The sequence below is a fragment of the Micropterus dolomieu genome, linkage group LG12 (assembly GCF_021292245.1).
Source record: "Micropterus dolomieu isolate WLL.071019.BEF.003 ecotype Adirondacks linkage group LG12, ASM2129224v1, whole genome shotgun sequence".
NCBI classification, from domain to species: domain Eukaryota; kingdom Metazoa; phylum Chordata; class Actinopteri; order Centrarchiformes; family Centrarchidae; genus Micropterus; species Micropterus dolomieu.
Window position 1 is genome coordinate 26,662,260 of NC_060161.1, and position 20,137 is coordinate 26,682,396.

Consider the following 20,137-nt stretch of genomic DNA (forward strand, 5'->3'; position numbering starts at 1 on the left):
CAGCAGACTCCACCATAGGCGTAGATTTTGGGGGACACGCAGGGGACAGGTACCCCTCAATATTCAGAACACCTGAGAGCCTTCATATTCCATTACATTTCTTTCACCTGGCACCCGAAAATTGTGTTTATTACACAAATAAAGACATTTCTACCATTAAGTGATGAAGAAAATACACAAATTGTTGCATAAAAAACATTTGACGATCAAAATTTCTCAAGGGAGGGGACACACACCACTCGCTTAACATGCGTCCTCCCCAATGTTTAAATGAAACCTACGGCCTCTGGGAGTAGTCACTATGTCACTGAGCCTGTCGTATACAATTTTTCGCAAAAATGTGTGGTTGAATTTTGCTGTACTTACTTGCTCATATTTCCCTCTAAAATCCCCTTTAAAATAGACAATATCATTGTCTCTTTCTCTGCACAAATCTGCACCAACAAGCACATTTTTCCCAACACACTTTCACCCTTTGTGTGTGCGTGTATGTGTGTGTGTGTGTGTGTGTGTTTGTGTGAACTCCCCACGTGTGTTGGTTTAAGTTGGCAGAGTTTGGATTGTCGATTGTGTACAGGCATGTGTGACCCGAAAATAAAGGCCAATGTGTGTGTGTGTCTGTCTGTTGCTGGCCCTTTAAGCCAGCTGTGATTGAAGGGACAGTGTGTGTGTGTCTATGCATGAGTCAGCCCGTGCACTATGCCTTCTCTGTGTGTGTGAGAGAGAGAGTAGGGGGGCAAGCGAGACAGCTGAGATCTGCAGGTCTACTTGCTCTCTCAGTTCCTCTCTATGTCTCTTGTCCACTTTGCTCTCTGTTTCTGTTCCACTGTTATGGATCTCTCCTCATTTTAAGGATTTTTTTTGGATAAACCACGCCCATATATGGACCTAACGGCATCTGTCAGTGGGATTTGACACAGCTCTGCTGTGTGTGTGTGTGTGTGTGTGAGCCATGCTGCGTGTGTTTATTCTGTGCGCAGAGCATCTGCAAACGCCGGACGACGATGTCAGCGATGCCTACTGCACCGTCACCTATGAAGGTAGGGATGATGTGTGTGAGTGTGTGCGAGAGAGAGAGAAAGGTTATTAAGATGTGATGGGAGACATAAAAGAGGTAAAATGGGGAATAGAAGGTGAAGTTCATGCAAAGACAAATTTAAACCCCCTCCCTCCCCTCTCTAACAGCTGAGGTTATTATTGGAAGGTCTCAACCAGTCCTCTTTAATGGCTTCCAGTCTGTTTGGGGTGGGGCAGATACAGAATGACAAGGATAGAAGAAAGAGAGGTGAAAATAGAAAGAGAGGAGAAGAAGTGACGGGGAAGAGGAGATAAAACAGAGGATGTACTGACAGGAAGGAAGAAAGTATTCCCAGTTGCACTGTCATGAGGAGCTGTGTGTGTGTATCCAGTAAAACATGGCTGTGTTATATTGTATAGCTGTTGTATAGCTACCACCGTTCTCTCAGCAGAGTTTATCTTTTGGAGCCCTCCATTTCTCTGTGGCTCTCTCATTCTTTTGAATGTCAGAGGACCCTCATTTCACTACCATGAACTAAAATTGGTCCAAATACCAATTGGATTATCAATAACCTGGTTCAGGTTGGTATAGTTAGGTCTTTTTAGCCATCAGTATCTCTATGGATGGCATTGTCGATCTATCGTCTACCACTTGATCCAGACTGAAATATCTCAACATCTGTCAGAGGATTACCATGAAATTCATCATCTGCAGGGGGTGAATCTTAATGACTTTGGTGATCGTCTGACTTTTCCTCTAGCACCACCACCAGGTCAAAGTCTTCACGTATACAGTAAAATATCTCAATATCTACTATATGGATTGAAACAAAATATTCCTACACACATTTATGGTTCCCGGACAATGTATCCTAATGACATTGGTGAATCCCTCACTTTTCATGATGCATCACTATGAGGTTGACTCTTGGTTTTGAGAAATATCGTGACCACTTACAGTATATATTGATTGTCATGAAATCTGCTACACACATCTATCTCCCTCACAGGATGAATGGTAATAACTTTAGTAATCCCCTAAATTTTCATCCAGCACCATCATCAGATCAACTTTTTAATTTGTCCAGCACTTTGGCTTATAAACCAACTTCCAGCAAAACTAATGACATTCTCATTAGGTGTATTTTCTGTTTACTTTGTCTTTAGAGCTAATTAAATCTTAGCTAACGTCGACTCGTAGTGCGAATCAACTCTGCCCCACAGATGCGACACCGGCGTTTGCTGTGATAGTATTCACGTGAACCCACTCTCATGCTGTGAGTCGCAAACTGTTCATGACAGAGTGGTAACGTAACTGGAAGACTGCTGCAAAATAAACATTTTAAAACTGAGGCGCACACTTGCTGTTTGGGACTGTGACATGTAATTTCTTGGAAGTGCTAAAGTTAATGTTTGTGTGGTTTTGTGGTAGCTTTGGTCCAGTACAGTCCCAAAGAAGTTTGCTCAGATGGTGTTAAGGGGATACTACCATATCAGCAAAACAATAACAAGTAAGCAAGTATGCTGCTCATACTCAAACATCACTGACCACAATTACTGACATGGCTTTTCATCTATATGTGCTTTAAAATTGTGAGTTAGGCTGCTGAAGTTTTTAAACAAAATTCCTGAGTACTGAGGAGTGATGACCCCAACCCATGTGGTGGGTAATATCACAGACGCCCTACTCATAAAATGCATCAACCTCAGCGATACCGAAGCTCACTCCAAACTAAATTGAAAAGTTGCAGCCCTGGCATGCTCAAAGCAACTCCGTGCATAATGTCACAGAGCTACAGACATAAAGTCCTCCTTCCTTTGTCTGTAAGATCATTCACAGCACAAGTTGAAACTGCCTATGATTGAATTTATAGTCTTAAAGATGCAGATTTGTGTGCTTGTTCAATCTTAGTGAAGTCCAGTGGAGTCCAGTGAAAACCAATTTGCATTACCCTGACATTTCGGCCTTTTCTGGAAAATCCTAATCGTATACAACAGTAGAATAGAGTAGACTACAGTAGAGGACAACAGTAGTGCACAGAGTGTGTGTAAAGAAGCAGAGTTTAGTTTTCTAACGTACAGTAAGTGTGTCATTAACTCATGACACTATGTCCATGGTCTATTTTGCTGCACAAAAGTTTCCCTGTATTATAAAGGGCAACGCCAGCAGTGTCTACACACACACGCACACACACACACGCACACACACACACGCACACATACACACACATACACACACACACACACACACACATTAACTGCCTCAAAATCTGGGCCAGAACAAAGTGAATCAGTAATGCTGGCTGATTTATTTCATGAATAGTTGAACTGATTTCAACAAGAAAGAAATCACAGAAGATGAAGTGACCACCGGGTCCATATGAAGAAAAAGCGCAGATACTCTCAATCACAGCATGTAGTATTAGGGTGTTACAATGGAGGTTGTTTGGTGGCATGTCCTAGTGAACAAGGGGGAACTAGTTTTGTGAGGGAAACATTAAGTGTGGGATGTGTATGTCCCCCTCCAGGAACATTTGAGCATCAACCACTTCATATCTTGAATTTCTTTGCACCAATTTGTACATTTTCTGCATCTGCTGCAATTTATGGTAGAAATGTATTTGTTTATGTGAAGGAAAACACAAAATTCAGGCACCAGGTGATAATTTAAAATATAACAGAATATAATGCAGTAAGGCTCTCAGACATTCTGTATTAGTTAGCAAAGTAGCAAATAACACAACCTAGTAGCTCATTAGAGGCCATATCAACTCACAACTGACTCTGAAGTTTTGAGACTAACTAACTTGGACCTCTTCCTTTTTTTCACTTCTGGCTTCTTCATGGTTATCAACGTGCGTAGCTGTTTCTTCTTTCTGTTTCATGGCAGATTGCAACCATTGCTTTTGAGGTTGCATACATCCCCCTTGAAATCGTCACCTGTGCTTGTGAAGTTAGCCTAATGTTGCTGATGGTTGATCAGTTAAATGTAAAAATATACTGAAGATTAACCTCACATCAATTTTTACATACATTTTATTTTCCTCTTAAACGTTAAATGTTTTTAATGAATCAGAATTGCTGTTTTACTCCACAATATTCACACAGAAGTATTCCCTGTGGTTGGAAATCACTGTACTATGTCTAGTCTCAGTTCCTTGAGAGCAAGTCCAAATTGTTGCTGTTCTTTGAACACGGATAGAGTGCAGAGTTCCTAATCCTATCCCTTTACTTTATGTGCCGGTGCCCCAACCAACCAGGAACATTTAATCCAGGGCTGACAAGGAGCAATATACAGAGAGGATATATTGTTCCAAAACGTGTATAAACAGTTCTGCTCAGCATGGCCATTTAACGGCATAAATGTAATGGCTGAGTAGTAGCCATAGTAAAAGTGGAATATATATACTCCATCCCGTGCGGTTATAAGCAATAACACATTACAGTGTTCCAGTTATTTCCAGCGTAATTAGCCTCTGAGTTATATTTTAGTAAGTGCGCAACTTTTCTTGATGAAATACAAGGTTATGTATCCAGTGTTGTCGGAGAAGTCTCCATAGCTGCTGTTAAGTGGGAAAAGAATCAAAGGCACTTCATGACAGCATCACACAACAGCTGAATAGCATCTGCAGGTTGTGTCAGCCTCTCCTTACTGACTGATATCTGATATTTAATCTGCTTTAACTGGTCTGCTGAAAGCTGATCGCTGTCTCTGCTGCGCCTGCTCTTAAAAACTGCTGCATCATTTCTTCTAGTCAGAGTTCATTATTTTAATAGGCTGTTAAAGTAGAATGAAGATCAAAAACATGTATCTCAAATTGAAAAGGCAAGTCCCTAAATTCAGTTTGCTGCCTTTGCTCTGACTCAAATATACATCCTGAGATTACCTCGTCATGCCCTTTGCTTGACCAGCTCCTTTCCTTTTATTCACAACAGCCATTTCTCCCAGCCAGAAGTTTCGAGGTAAATGTCAGACTGCACCACCTGAAGAGACATGAGCTTTTTATAAATTCATTTATTGGTCCCTTAAAGGCAGAGTTTGCTTTATCAATTAAAAGATGGAGTTTTATTGTGTGGACTAGTAATCTGGCATACCAGGGCAAATGCCCGGTGGGCCGACTAACCTTTGGGGCCAATGTAACTTAATAATTATTTATTTATATAATTCTTTTTTAAAAAAAGAGATCCAACGACTGGCCCATAAAGCACTGACAGCAGCCACTGGTTCATTTTTTATACTGACACTGGTCTGGCCTGATCACATCTCTGACTTGACCCCACTCCCTCCCCCTCTACTCTCTGTTTCTTGTGTTAGAAGTGCAAAGGGTATGCGGAGAAGTTGCAGGCCCCTAAAAAATAATCTTAAAATGGATGACACCAAATGTACCAAAAGACCCGATATGTTTACAGCGGAAAGCATGGAGTAGCTTAATAGGGACCTGCAGGGCCAGAGCAGGAAGGAAGAGTGTGTGCCATAATTACTTCAGTTAAGTTCAATGAAAATAATGTAATCATCAGGCTATCATCAAGTGAGACTACTGCTGGTGATCAGTCAGTCACTGTCAAATAGCGCAGTATAAGCAATTCGACGTTGTTTTAGTATAGTTTATTTACGGGAGGTTAGAGATTCTGACAAAATAACCTCACCTAGTCAGCCATGAGATCAGAGCTCCTCCCTGTATTCCCAGGTTCCAGGTTGTCAGGCTGGAAAACATACTGGTGATTTGCAGTATAATGCGTATAATATGGTGCACAAGATATCTAGAATTTTCCATTTGGTGTAGTGAGAACAACCATGAGAATGTTAGGAGTGTGGTTTTGTGTTCATGTCTTTCCTGTTTTAGTCTGTTTTTGATTCTGTGTTTCTCTGTGTAGCCTTTTTTTATTATTTTATTCATTCACATGTCCTAGTTTACTTGGTATCTGTTTTCATGGGTTTGGTTTTGTATTCTGTGTTTCTATAGCTTTATTTGATCTTGTCATGTTGAGGGTTTTTTAGCTAAGTTTAGTCCTTTGTTCATTCGCATTTTAAATTTTTCTTAGTATCTGTCTTGTCTCGTATTCTAGTTATGTCCTGCATTCTTATCCATTTGTATTATTTTGTCCATGTTTGCTCTGTGTTCTGTTTAATCTTAGTTCAGTCCGTTTTCCCTGTTAGTTGTAGTTTTTTGGTATATTAGTGATCTGTCAGCTTATGTTCTAGTTCAGTTATTTATATTCTATTTCTTCCTGGTTATTAGTTTCCCTATGGCCTTATTGGTGTCTGTCTGTTTGCCCTGCTGTCTCTCTGCCTGCCTGTGTCTCATTAGTCCTGATCTCCCTCACCTGTGTTGCTCCCGCCCTGCTCATTAGTCCCTGTGTATATATATGCCTGTTTGTGCCGTCAATCTTTGTCATGTCCTTGCTGAGTGTTCTGTCCTGTCCCTGTGTTTTTTGGATTATTTTGTGGATTGTACCTGTTCTTTGATTCTTCCCTTTGGATTATGTTTTGTTTGGAGTTACCTTTTGTTTGTGCATTTACCGCTGTGCTCCCAGCATAAGCCTGCTATGTTTTTGTTTTAATAAATCTTTATTTGTACTGCAAACACCTTGCCTACAGTCTGCATTTGGGTCCACACCTCAGTTCTCCGCTTCTGCACTCAGCTGTCCCTGACAGAGAAATTAATTTTGATCATTTTATCAGTCAGATACACTATACGTTTTGGATTGAGTCAAAAATAAACATAGTTTTTAAGCTACTTAAGGGGAAACGTAAGGAAATAACTGGAAAAATGCTGCGTTAATGACTGAAGAAGATTTTGACCAGATGTTTGTCAGATTAAAATCTCACTGGTTGCATTAAAGCACAGGTAGAGCTGAAACTATGGTGTTTTTTTTAAAGACAATATTTATTTTTCAGAACTTCCCTCAGAGAAAGTTGGACTTACAAATTCTGTGCAGTTTACTGACACCGGATTACAGGATTTGTGGGTAAAGAAGTTCAAATTTGCTTATATTTTGCTAAATTGATAACATTAATAAGAACAACTTTTGGGTTTCCAGATTGCTAAATATTTCTTTGACTGAATGGATGGATCGTATGACCACAGTCATTACCTTCCAGAAAAGGACAGGATGAGTGTGTGCCCTGATTTACAGTACGTCTGCAGGTGGCACTCTCTCACTGTGCGCGTGTAGTCGGTCATGCATATAAGTACACCGTGTGTAACCTTATTGCCCCCTCCTCACTGGCTCCTGAATTTGACTCATGTATTTTTGTAGTCTCTGTATTCTAAGAGTAGAGACCCAAGAGACTATCAGTGTATAAACATCTCTTAAATGTAGTCAAATTCAAGGAAAAAAATGTAGGGTTGAGGTTTTGAAAAAGATTGGTCTTTAGAGCTCTCAGTCTGAAGAAAACCTTGGAATGTCAAGACCCGACTTTATCATGAATGACGTGCAAACAAAAAGTCCTCGAACTTGACGTCCAATTTGAGCGTGGGATCTATAAGACCCAGAAAGATAAGGGGATTAGAGGACAGAGAAAGGCGAAGGGCGGTTGAGAATGCCAAATGGAGAGGCAAAGATGTGGGCGAGATAGGGAAACAACCAGGAGACGAGAGGAAAACAGAACAGGAAATGTTGAGATTTCCTCTGGATGTGAGGTGTGTGTGTTCCTGACATGCTCGCTTGTTGTCCTCTTTCCCAGTGTTACAGATAGTCACAAAGAGAAAGAAGCCGGCTTTGTGAAGGCATATCTACGCTTGAGACAAAGAGCTTTTATTTTCTATGTTCAGATACAGACAGATGCTGTGAGACAAAGCAGGAAACAATCTTTGGAAAATCAGTTGTTGCAATCCTGGGACTTCTATTCTGCCAAGCAAGGACCTGAGTCACAATCCTTTGAAAAAAGGATTTTCAAGCAGTGGATTTCTTTATTTGGGAAAACAATCTTTTATCACTAAGAAGAGATTTTCTTTTGTACTTTTCCTTTCTTTCTCCCTTTTTGCTACTCATTGGTCTTCGGTTTGTTAGTTTTGGTGGTCAGACACACTGGTTATTATCAATATCAAAGTTCCCAGGGCCATGTAACCAACCTTTCCTTCAGCCCTGGATTCCTCTCAACTGGTGAACTGAATCCTCTGCCAGTCAGCCGGACCTGATTCCTCCCTCACTGAGCCAGTTCTTTGAGCATCAGATTTCAGGACTTAGCCGGACTCTGCTGAGGTTTCAGCCATGTTGCGTTGCGTTCTTCAGCGAGCCAACAACCTGAGACACTCTGACCCCCTGGCTAGTGTCACCTTCAGAGGTAAGAGGATCATTGGACTGCAGTCCAATATAGTAAACTCAGTGTGGAAGTGCCTTAAACCTGCATTCTTTCTAATGACCAGCAGGGGGCAACTCCAATGGTTGCAAAAAGAAGTCAGATTATATAGAAGACCCTACTTCTCATTTGATTACCTTAGTAAACATTTTCTTAATGAGTTCATGGTCTCGATTGCTAGTTTCAAGTTTTCTTCAACACAGCATGATGTTCATTTAGTAAGTTCCCATTTAGAGTAAAATAGGCGATAAAGCAGGATATGTTTCAGTGTGTGTCTACCTCGTGATTGACAAGGATGCGAATTAGAAAGTGTGAAAAATAATTAGCAACCAAACAGAGAAATCAAAGAGGTAAAATAAAGGGCAGCATTAAATAAATATCCAGCTTCTGCAAGTCCAAGTGGTACTAATTGCATGATGAAAAAAATGCAAACTTGACCAAACCTACTGGAAAAAGAAAGCATACATAAACATGGCAAGTTCAGAATTACAGTGTCTTGTGTGAAAAATTAAATGTAAGAATATCCTCTTTTATTTAACTAGTAGATCTACACTGCCATTGTTTATGATACATTCACAAGTAGTTTTCAGGTACTCTCCATCACAGCATGCAGTGTTAGGGTATTACAATGGACTCATGTTGGTTGGAGGCGTGTCCTAGTGAACAAGGGGTGTAGGTTTAGTTATTTCAGGAGGGACACATTAAGTGCAGGGTGCGTGTGTGTCCTCCCGCAGGAACATATGAGCGTCAAACACTTATGCACCAATTTGTGCCTTTTCTGCATCAATTTATGGTGATAATAAATGTCTTTTTTATGTGATGGAAAACACAAAATTCAGGCGCCAGGTGACAATTAAAACAAAATATAATGCAGTAAAGCTCTCATGCACTCTGTATTAATTAGCCATCTAGCAACTAACACAACCCAGCAGCTCACTGGCTGCAATATCAACTCACTTCAAATCACTTGCTTAGTTTTTTTGAGAAAAAAATATCCTGATATTGGACCTCCTCTTCCTTTTTTCCCCTTCTGGCTCCCTCAATGTTATCAACGTGCATAGCTGCTTCTTCTTTCTGTTTCACAGCAGATTGCAACCATTGCTTTTGAGGTTGCATATTGTTGGGTCTATAAGTTGTGTTCTAGCAATTCGTTAACATACAGTATCTCACAAAAGTGAGTGCACCCCTCACAATTTTGAAAATATTTGATTATATCTTTTTATGTGACAATACTGAAGAAATTACACCTTGCTAGAATGTAAAGTAGTGAGTGTATGGCAAACTAACACATGACACAGTCATTAATGTCTAAACCGCTGGCAACAAAAGTGAGTACACCCTTAAGTGAAAATGTCCAGATTGGGCCCAAAGTGTCACTAATTTGTGTGGCCACCATTATTTTCCAGCACTGCCTTATAAACCTCTTGGGCATGAAGTTCACCAGAGCTTCACAGGTTGCTACTGGAGTCCTCTTACACTTCTCCATGACGACATCACGGAGCTGGTGGATGTTAGAGACCTCCTCTGCCTACCATTTGAGGATGCCCCACAGATGCTCAATAGGGTTTAGGTCTGGAAGCATGCTTGGCCAGTTCATAACCTTTACCCTCAGCTTCTTTAGCAAGGCAGTGGTCGTCTTGGAGGTGTGTTTGGGGTTGTTATCATGTGGGAATACTGCCCTGCGGCCCAGTCTCAGAGCATGATCCCATGATCCCAGGGGATCATGCTTCAGTATGTCACAGTACATGTTGGTGATCATAGTTCCCTTAATGAACTGTAGCTCCAGACCATCACACTCCCACCACCATGCTTGAGTGTAGGCAAGACACACTTGTCTTTGTACTCCTCACCTGGTTGCCGCCACACATGCTTGACACCATCTGAACCAAATAAGTTTATCTTGGTCTCATCAGACCACAGGACATGGTTCCAGTATTCCATGTCCTTATTCTGCTTGTCTTCAGCAAACTGTTTGTGGGCTTTCTTGTACATCATCATTAGAAGAGGCTTTCTTCTGGGACGACAGCCATGCAGTCCAGTTTGATGCAGAGTGCGGCGTATGGTCTGAGCACTGACAGACTGACCCCCCCACCCCTTCAACCTCTGCAACAATGCTGGCAGCACTCATATGTCTATTTCCCAAAGACAACCTCTGGATATGAAGCTGAGCACGTGCTCTCAGCTTCTTTGGTCGACCATGGCGAGGCCTGTTCTGAGTGGAACCTGTCCAGTTGAACCGCTGTATCGCTGTCTTGGCCACTGTGCTGCAGCTCAGTTTCAGGGTCTTGGCATGTTCTTATAGCCTAGGCCATCTTTATGTAGAGCAACCATTATTAAACTTCCAGAGACCAGTATGAGGGAGTGTGAGAGCAATAACACCAAATTTAACACACCTGCTCCCCATTCACACCTGTGACCTTGTAACACTAACGAGTCACATGACACCGGGGAGGGAAAATGGCTAATTGGGCCCAATTTGGACATTTTCACTTAGGGGTGTATTCACTTTTGTTGCCAGCAGTTTAGACATTAATGGCTGTGTGATGTGTCATTTTGAGGTGACAGCAAATTTACACTGTTATAAAAGCTGTACATTCACTACTTTACATTCTAGCAAAGTGTCTTTCCTTCAGTGTTGTCACATGAAAAGATCTAAAATATTTACAAAAATGTGAGGGGTGTACTCACTTTTGTGAGATACCATAAATATCCAAATGGACATTTTCTAAATATTGAAGGGTAAATTTCCACAGCATCCCCTTGAAATCTACACCTATCCTTGTGAAGTCAGCTTTATGTTGGTTTATTGGTTAAAAATAAAAAAACTACAAATATAATAATGTACAGAAGATTAGCTTCACATCGATTTGTAATCCGATTTGTTTATTTTCCTCCTAAACACAAAATTACTTTTTCAGAATCAGAATTGTCTGTTAGTGGTCTTTTTTATTATTTTTCTGGGATTTTCCAGGTCAAAACTGTATTCAGAGCATAGATGGCTGAAAGTTGCCTCCAAGTGAGTTTAACTCAACTGAAGACACCAGTTTGTACACGGTGAAGGTGACCTGGCTACTTGGTCTTTTCCCATCACTTTGATGTACTTTCTACTAACCAGTGTCTGCTTACTTAATGAGATGAGCTCTGCTCTGTCCTGACATTATTTCCTGGTGCCGTCACACATATGCTCGTACTTCTACCCTTGTTGTGGGGAAGAGGAGGCACAAATTGAAATTTAAAATTAAATATAATGTAAAATTTTCAACTGGAATGTAGATTGTATTTGAAATTAAACACCAGCTGCATGTTGATACAAGACTATAAAATGTTTATGGTGGTCCGGAAATTACCAGTGAATCTTGTATATTTATTTATTGTAGTTGGAAGAAATGTAGGCTAATGGGAAAATAATGAACTATCAAGTCAAGTGTTTCTGGGTTGTAACAACTTAAGGAATTCACAGCAGAGTTTCCTCTCCTCCACAACAGATACCATGCCCATTTATAGAAATAACAGGCAGTAATGAAAATCAAGGAAGCTGTGGGAGGAGAGAGAAAAAAACAGAATGAGTGTGTGTGTGTAAGAGAGAGAGAGAGAGAGAGAGAGAGAGAGAGAAACTTTTGCTTTCTCTTTATTAATTTTGTGTAATTAAATACTATAATTGATGTATTTTACTTACATGTCCAAAAATACTACCAACAAAAAATCTAGTTAAAATACAGAGCGATATACTTTTGCTGTAATTATTGCATCCCAAAATCCTTTCTGACAAATTGCAATATGCTTTGAGAGTTTTTGTGTATCTGCTTTTTTGGTGACATTAGTGCAAGGCTTAATTTGATTTTGAGTTAATACACTGATTTTGAATATGTTTATAAAATATTGCAGGGACTGGACATACATTTGCAGATAATATCTGGATTGTTTCAAATTGACTGAATGGACCACGTGGAGTTTTGAACACCTGTGGCACTGCTGAGCATGTTAGAGCATAGAACTGGAGAGATCTTATGATTGCTAATATATAGATAGTCACCTCCACATCATGTTTGTGGCCGTGTGTCTGCAGGTGTAGATGATGAAGCATGTGTATATGTGATTAAAGGGGATAACTTGTGTTTGTGTGTTGAAAGCAGGATTTCCGGCCAATGTGTTGTTTTTGGAACGATTAGTGTTGTTCTCTGTCAAAATCCACAAATAAAAACAGGCAACCCTGCTTCTTTATCACAGTCCTGCGCTAATGATAGCCTGGACACACATTACATTATATTTATTTAGCACATGCTTTTATCCAAAGCAACGTACAATCAGTGCATTTCAACCATGTGTGAATATACACACACCACCTCACACACACAGCTGTCTTTTCCTCATTTGACTTGTAAGTGATGATTCAAAGGTGTTCTGTTGTTGCCTGAAAACAGCTCGTTTGTAGTCCAGCCTTTACTTCCGTAACCTATCTTCATCACTATGTAACACTCGTCATACTGCTCGCCTAGCGGGTAGTGTTGCAAGCCCCCAAAAACACTGATGATGAAACACACTGAGCTGCAGAACACACAGTGACAAGACGTCTGCCAGCTGCCTTCCCTTGCCCCCACCCTCCCTACCAAACATTAGATACCCTTCAGGCTGTCAATGGACATGTTTTTTGAAAATAAACCATGTTCCTGTTCTGGTACAACCCCAAACATAATTATGAAGCTGAAAATGAGCAGATTATGACCTCTTTAATACCTTAGGACAAATAACTAAATCAATTAGATTTAGCAAGTGCACTGTGTTGTTTTAGGTCAGCGAGACTGGAACTTTCTGGCTGCGTCACTTTCAGTGGTTGGAATCTCCCATTATAACATTTGTGCATATCATATCAGTAATTAAAGCTTTTTAACGTAATAGTTCAGCATCAAGAGTTCCAGTACTTCACCTGGTATTTCAGTGTGCAATCAGCATTTCATATGGTATGCTGTTCACGTCTTTTTCAGGTCGTAGTATTATGCACATTAGCCTAATTTGGTTATCTATAAAAACTGTCCTCTTAGCCAACAAAAGGTGATTAGACTCAACTGAATCTTGGAAGTAAAATTTTTCCATAACTTTAGTAAATTCTAAAAACTGAAAGCTAACTTGATTAGACTAGATTAATATTATAATATCTAGATTAATAGATTCTTCTATGAATGGATTCAATTCTGATTGTGAAACAAGTCATTTCACGAGGGTTGTAGTAACTTCTTTCACAATGTAAGTATATGGGAAAACGTATTTTGGGCCAGTGTCCATCACGTGACCGATCCACTTGGTCTTGTCAGCAGCTGGCTTCTGGAAGTTGGCCAGAAAAGAAAAAGGAGAAAAAATGGCAGGTTTTGGAAAGAGAAGGAACAAAGGGAACAGGTTAAGATAAAAAATGATTTTTTTGAACTGTAAGCTGGAAATGAGCACAGTTCTTTAAGAAATTGTCTTTTTAAAAGTGGGACAAAATCTTAGATCCTTTTGAACTGACCACAGATACATCAACACACGCGTGCATGCACACACACACACACACACACACACACACACACACACGTCTAAACTTAGCTTTCCCACATGTATTTCACATCACTGTGGGTTTGTTCTATTCTTGGCTCGTGACAGAAACTGTGCCAAGCTGAACCAACCAGGAAGTTGACGCTGTGCCACTTCCTGTCTCTGAGACGCTAATTCCTATATCAGCTCTTGGGAGATTTATACAGTTCACACACACACACACACACACACACACACACACACACACACACACACACACAAATACAACGTACCCCTTGACTCCTCTGTGGAAGGGTGGAGGTGTTTTTAAGATATCTTCCAAGAACGGAGGTACACTTACATAGGGATTTGTGTGGGTGTATTTGTGTACGGACATACTTGTTTGTGTGTGTGTGAAGGTAAATTGGTGTGTGTGTTTTCGCATTGGGTGATGATCGTGTGGAAAACAGGAAAGAAAACAATCATTCTCTGGGTGTGTGTGCAAGGAGAGAAAGAATCTGTGTGTGTGCGCATCAAGAATACATGCAGGATGAACGTCAATTGCTCCGAAATCAACAGTTTTGTCGCCAACAGTGGACTAATGTGGAGTTTTGAGCAACACAATTTTGAATCAACAAAACTATAGATCAGTGCATTATGTTTGTGTACCCCTACTGACCTTTGGCTAACCAGAGTCAAGTGTCAGTCAAGATATCTTGATTGTGTTTTTAATGTTCCTCTCAGTTTTTCTTTTTTAAAGTACCTAAATTTATCACTGATGCAATGTTTTATTTTATTTTGTTTACTTGTGGATATTCACTGTTGGGATAAAACCATTTATTTTCAAAACCTCTCAGGAAACAACTCTTGTTTTAAATATCCAGATTGGTTTTAGGCTGGTGGGGATGAATAAAATGTCCGGGAAAAGTCGGTATTCATTTTTTGTTAATTCAGTGTAGCCATGCTGCTAGTGTAGCTGAAAACACATATCTCCATATTTGTTGAATTACATGCTTCATTATGAGTTAAACTAAAGTCTCAGGACTTTGGTACCTCTCTGACTTTTTCTAGTACCACCAGGAGGTTGACATTTGTGGTTTCAAGTCAAATGTCTCAACAACTTTTGGATGGATTGTCCTAAATTTGGTTCAGACAATTATGTTCTTTAGAGAAACTAGATTATAAAAGTATCCAAATGAAAAACTCTCACAACCTCTCTTCAGGCCTCCCTCCAAAGCCAAACCCCCAAAACACATGTTCATGTGCAGTGAGTTCCCCCATGTAGGCAGGTAGGCTAGCCAATCATTTCACATGCTTATTCTTTTTTTATTATTAGTCCTGTGAAAGCCTAAGATACCGGTGTTCTGATGATTTATGCTACCTTGTTGAAAAATGCTACCGTAGTGAAATCATTAACGCACAATCCACAATCTGCAGGAGACAGTGTGTACATACAAATAGTTACATGCTTCCAGATCAAAAGGAGCACTGAAAAAAATATTGTTTGGATGTTGCTCTCCAGCAGCCACAGTCTCAACGCCATGTCCGTGAGCAAGGTAGATCTATGGGCGTGGAAACAGAGAACAAGATTATGGGTCACGCGCAGAACCGCTAAGTAGCACATATCGATAGCATAAATTGACAGAGCACCGGATGTTTTCATTTTTGTGCATTTCATTTATTGATTACTGTTGGAATGTAAAGAAAATTTTATAAATATAACAAAACATGCTTCTGAAATAAAGTGATATTGATTGATATTAGCATTTAGGTCAAAGCACTGCTGAGCCTAAGTCCTGCCTCACAGAGCTGCTAACATGGCTTTAGACTGTTAGCCTTGTTTATCTATTTCCGACTTTGTCCAGTCGTCATTCAGTGGAAATTAATGTGTAGCTTCCAAATTCAGACAATAGTCATTGTCTCTGTATCCTTTCATCTGGAAAGAACATCCCGATCTGTGTGTGTGCGTCTGGTTGTATTCCTCTTTTTGCCTTAAACCAAATGGAAATGATGATTGTTGTCCCCAATGTGATTATTCACATCACATTCTTGTGTGTGTGTGTGTGTATGTGTGTGTGTGTTATGTGATGAGAGCGCCTAAGTAGCTAAGGATAATTCTTGGCAGTTTATTGGTCAGTCTTACGTCCCACTTCCTGTCAAAGTGCCCAACAGACAGGAAATCAGAGCACAGAACTCCATGTTACAGGAAGCCACAGAAAGATAACACACACACACCCACGCATGCACACACACGCACACACACACACACACACACACACACACACACACACACACACACACACACACACATTTTTCTCCACAGTGTGTGAAAGGTTGAGTGGTTGCACTGTTTATTTTCTGCTAGGTGAGTCATGGTTGGTTTGGGATGAATAAACAAAACAACAACATTTTATCATAATGTTAATTAAACATATGTAATATGTATTAACAAGATCACAATTAGCCTTAATGTTAATTAAAAAAATGTATATGTTAATTTAAAAAACCCCATCTTATTAGCATATAAGATAACAATCCCTAACAGGAAGCTCTGTAGCAAACAAAACAAGCTGTTCAGATCCCTTAGCTAGATGCAGTAACTAACCTGCTGTCTAGTTAGCTTTTGAACAGTTTGCTAATAGTAAGGTAATAAACATGTTTCTGGCTGAAGAGATTAGCAGTAACTTCCATGTTGGAACCAAAATGTTTTATATTCTTAAACTAACTCTTCATGTTCCTGTTGCTCCATTTTGTTCAGGGTCTAAGAAGAAAACAAAGGTCATCAAGAACAATCCTAACCCTGTTTGGAATGAGGTACGTCTTTTTCACAACCTCAAATTCAATGTTTGCTATTTAGATATCCTTTTTTCCGGATGAAATTCTAGTTGCTAGAAATAGTTACACCAACAGGAACTTGTGAATTTATGGCAGAAAAGCATATCAGACAAGGCTGAAAGCACAAAGCCTGCATCTTTTAGATGCTAATAAAAATATATCTACCTCACACAGCATTTCAGCAAAATCGTGTGTCATGTGTGGCCTTAAAGGTTCAGTGTGTAATATTTAGGAGGATAAACTGACAGAAATGCAATATAATATACATAACTATGTTTTCAGTGATATCTAAAGCTCAGTGATATCTAAAGCCGTTTCTATCTACATACAACGCGGGTCCCCTTAAATTGAAGTCACCGTGTTGCACCGCCATGTTTCTACAGTAGCCCAAACGAACAAACTATTCTTTAGATCGCATTTTGTCACTTCTCCTATGCGCTTGCCAAGGGAGGAGTGAGTTGTAAGTCACAACCTTCACCACTAGATGCCACTAAAACTTACACACTGAACCATTAAGACCTTGGCGCTTTTCTCTATTTTGGCAGATTTTTCTCAGGAAACCTAATGTTGTTTCCTGTCTCTCTGTCAGGGTTTTGAATGGGATCTGAAGGGGATTCCTCTGGACTCTGGAGCAGAGCTGCATTGCGTCGTCAAAGACCATGAGAAGATGGGAAGAAACAGGTACAGACTTCTGTGTGGCTGAATCCCTATGACTTTGGTGATGCCATGAATTTTGCTATAGTGTCAGTATAGTGTAATGGATTGTAATGAAATTGAGTGCAAACATTGGATGCATTTTGATAACTCTGGTGATCCTCTGACTCTTCATTCATTTCACTTTCTTGTGTCCAATACTTTGGTTTATGACCAAATAAAACTAATAGCATTCCCATATCTGCCTCACTTCTACTTTTTAGAGAGGCTGGCTGCCACTCTTGTGTTTCCGTTGCTATCTGAGTTGACAATCATTGAATTTTTTCAAAATGCCACTGTGGGTCACTCTGTGACCATGGCAAAGATAGAAACGCCACCATGGTTAGCTGAACTTGTTATTGGAATAGTTCTGGGATGAGATTAGTGTAGGTGGATAGCAGCAGTCTGTAGGGTATGGTACTTTGTCACAGATGTGAACAGATGTCAGAAACACCTTTGTTGATATAAAACATTTATATTATATACATTTACTGCTTTCTCCACTCCAACTGAACATTCTCAGTGATTAACATAAATTCAAGTGACCAAATTTGTGGTGAAATATGCATCTGTCACTTTGAAAGCTAGTTTGTGTAGTTAAAACAGTGACTCTAAATGAGGGATTTCTGATATTTCATTTAAATCATACACTTTTGCCTCTAAATAGACCACAAATTAAGCCGCATGACATTTTACAACATCATATTTGTTATATTTGTTAACATTTTTAACATCATCCCATCAGTGGTAATGTCATAAAATATAGTTAAAGCATTCTTTTTATATTTGCACATGTTAGTCACACACATATATATATAGAATACTGATAAATCCTTTGCAGTTTAGATACGAACTGTATTGTTAGACGTGGTGGACTGATGGGACCAAACTCAGGGCACTGACAAGGGTGTGGTCCACAGCCCAGAGTTGTTTGTCTTATGAAAACACCCCTTCAGATGGTTATTTTTGGACCGTTCCACTTCATCAAGGTGTCAAACATGTTGGAGTTCCTTCAGAGGGGAAGGGGCCAGCACGAAAAAATCAGGTCATCCTCTCATTGTGATTGTCGGGTATTTTGTCACTCATATTTCCACCCATTCAGACTGTTGATTGATTTATTGATCCATTCATCAGCCTCTCGTGGCACATTCAGACCTGAGTGTGACCTCCTTGCTTTGGTTATTGTTCTTGTTGTAGACTTTATTGTCTAGAAGAGCATTATCATTATCTTAGTGGAAATTTGTCTTTGACTTCTCTGAACAAATATGCAACAATGACACCACAATTAAAATCACATTAAAAATACACACAGTTAAGAGTACGACACAGTACCACCATCGACATACAACAACAATTGTGCCATAAACAGAAAATGGAAAGCAACGCAGCAGATGGAAATAAGTTAGGTTACAACATACAACACATTTAAAAGTGCTTTCAATTTGCATTCAGTGCCTGTATGGCATGGGGAATAAAAGATTGCTTATAGATGTTAGTTGGACCAAAAGTTGTTTACAGAACAAGCATGCCTTCAACAGCACGGCACATGAAAATAAACATTATTTTTGGTACCATGCAAGCACATTAAACATTTCAAGCATATGAATGATAAAATGTATCTCTGTTAGATGAACTTACAATGCTTTCAGAAAATATCATGAATACCTCTCTCGAATTACTCACAAGTGGAACGAATCTGCAAAGATCGGACCAACCATTGCCTGGTGCACATTAAAGGTTTTTGAGATCTTAACCAATTTTATAAATGTGATATACCACAGACATAACGACAGATTTAAACGATTTTTAATATTTTAATAATAAGAATGCACACAGATGATTCAGTCAAGACACAGAACGAGACACTTGGCATTTATATGAAACAATTTCAGAGTGGCGGTGCCAGGGACTTGCCAGGTATCTCACAGAAACTCGCGTGATCAGATGTGACTTTAGATAAAAAAAAAATGGATGTAGACTGTCAGCTAGTTGCACTTGTGTGTGAAATGGACAGTGAGATTGAGGGAGAATGAATCCTACAACCAGGTCTGAGAGGCAGTTCTGTAAGTTTCACCAGAGTAGAGCCAACACACAGAAACCACACATTATTGGTCTGCGTAGAATCAGATACTGCATTTACAAGAAACCAAGAAAGATCCATATTTATATTTGATAGTCTAAGCTGTATTTTGTGAAGTGCTGTGTGGGAGAGTGGAAGTAAGTAAAGGAGGAGGGGGGAGGAAACATCCAGCCACACAAATGGACTGTATTTGTTATGCAAAGGCAGTGCAGAAAATGTGATACCCATCTTTGTTTCACCACCAACTGTTTCCTGCGGTTCCACACAGGTCAAGAAACCAGAAAAGGAAACCGAGGTTGATAAAATGTATTTGAAGACATACTGAATTATTATACAAAGGACCAAATAATATAATAATAATAATAATAATCTTTATTTGTAGAGCACTTTTCAAAAACAAGTTACAAAGTGCTTTAACAAGTATAAACACAATAATACCCAAAAGACAATAATACAAAAAACAATACAAGATAAAAGCAAGAAAACATTGAAAAGACTAAAATACACGTTTAAGATAAATATAAAATAAGTAAAATAGAATAAAATAAAAGGGATAAAATAAAGTCAGATAAGATCGGGAAAGGCTCTCCTATAAAAGTATGTTTTAAGAAGGGACTTAAAAGAGTTCACTGACTCAGCCGACCTGATTTCCTCGGGCAGGCTGTTCCAGAGCCTCGGGGCCCTGACAGCAAACGCTCTGTCCC

General features: G+C 39.6%; 1 protein-coding gene across 10 annotated transcripts in view; it reads left to right on the forward strand.

Moving 5' to 3' along the window:
- The first annotated feature begins 785 nt into the window (after positions 1–785).
- dysf (dysferlin, limb girdle muscular dystrophy 2B (autosomal recessive)) overlaps positions 786–20,137 on the forward strand; it is a 112,192-nt gene continuing 92,840 nt past the window's right edge. For 3 of the 10 annotated variants that reach the window (XM_046064124.1, XM_046064129.1, XM_046064130.1), the window contains exons 1-3: positions 7,722–8,305; positions 16,584–16,639; positions 17,250–17,341. In XM_046064124.1, the coding sequence (XP_045920080.1) occupies positions 8,233–8,305; positions 16,584–16,639; positions 17,250–17,341 (221 nt within the window). In that variant the 5' untranslated portion in view covers positions 7,722–8,232. Of the gene's footprint in view, positions 1,041–7,720; positions 8,306–16,583; positions 16,640–17,249; positions 17,342–20,137 lie in introns of those variants that run through there. The other 7 variants (XR_006827351.1, XM_046064128.1, XM_046064126.1 and 4 more) reach the window with 5 other exon arrangements.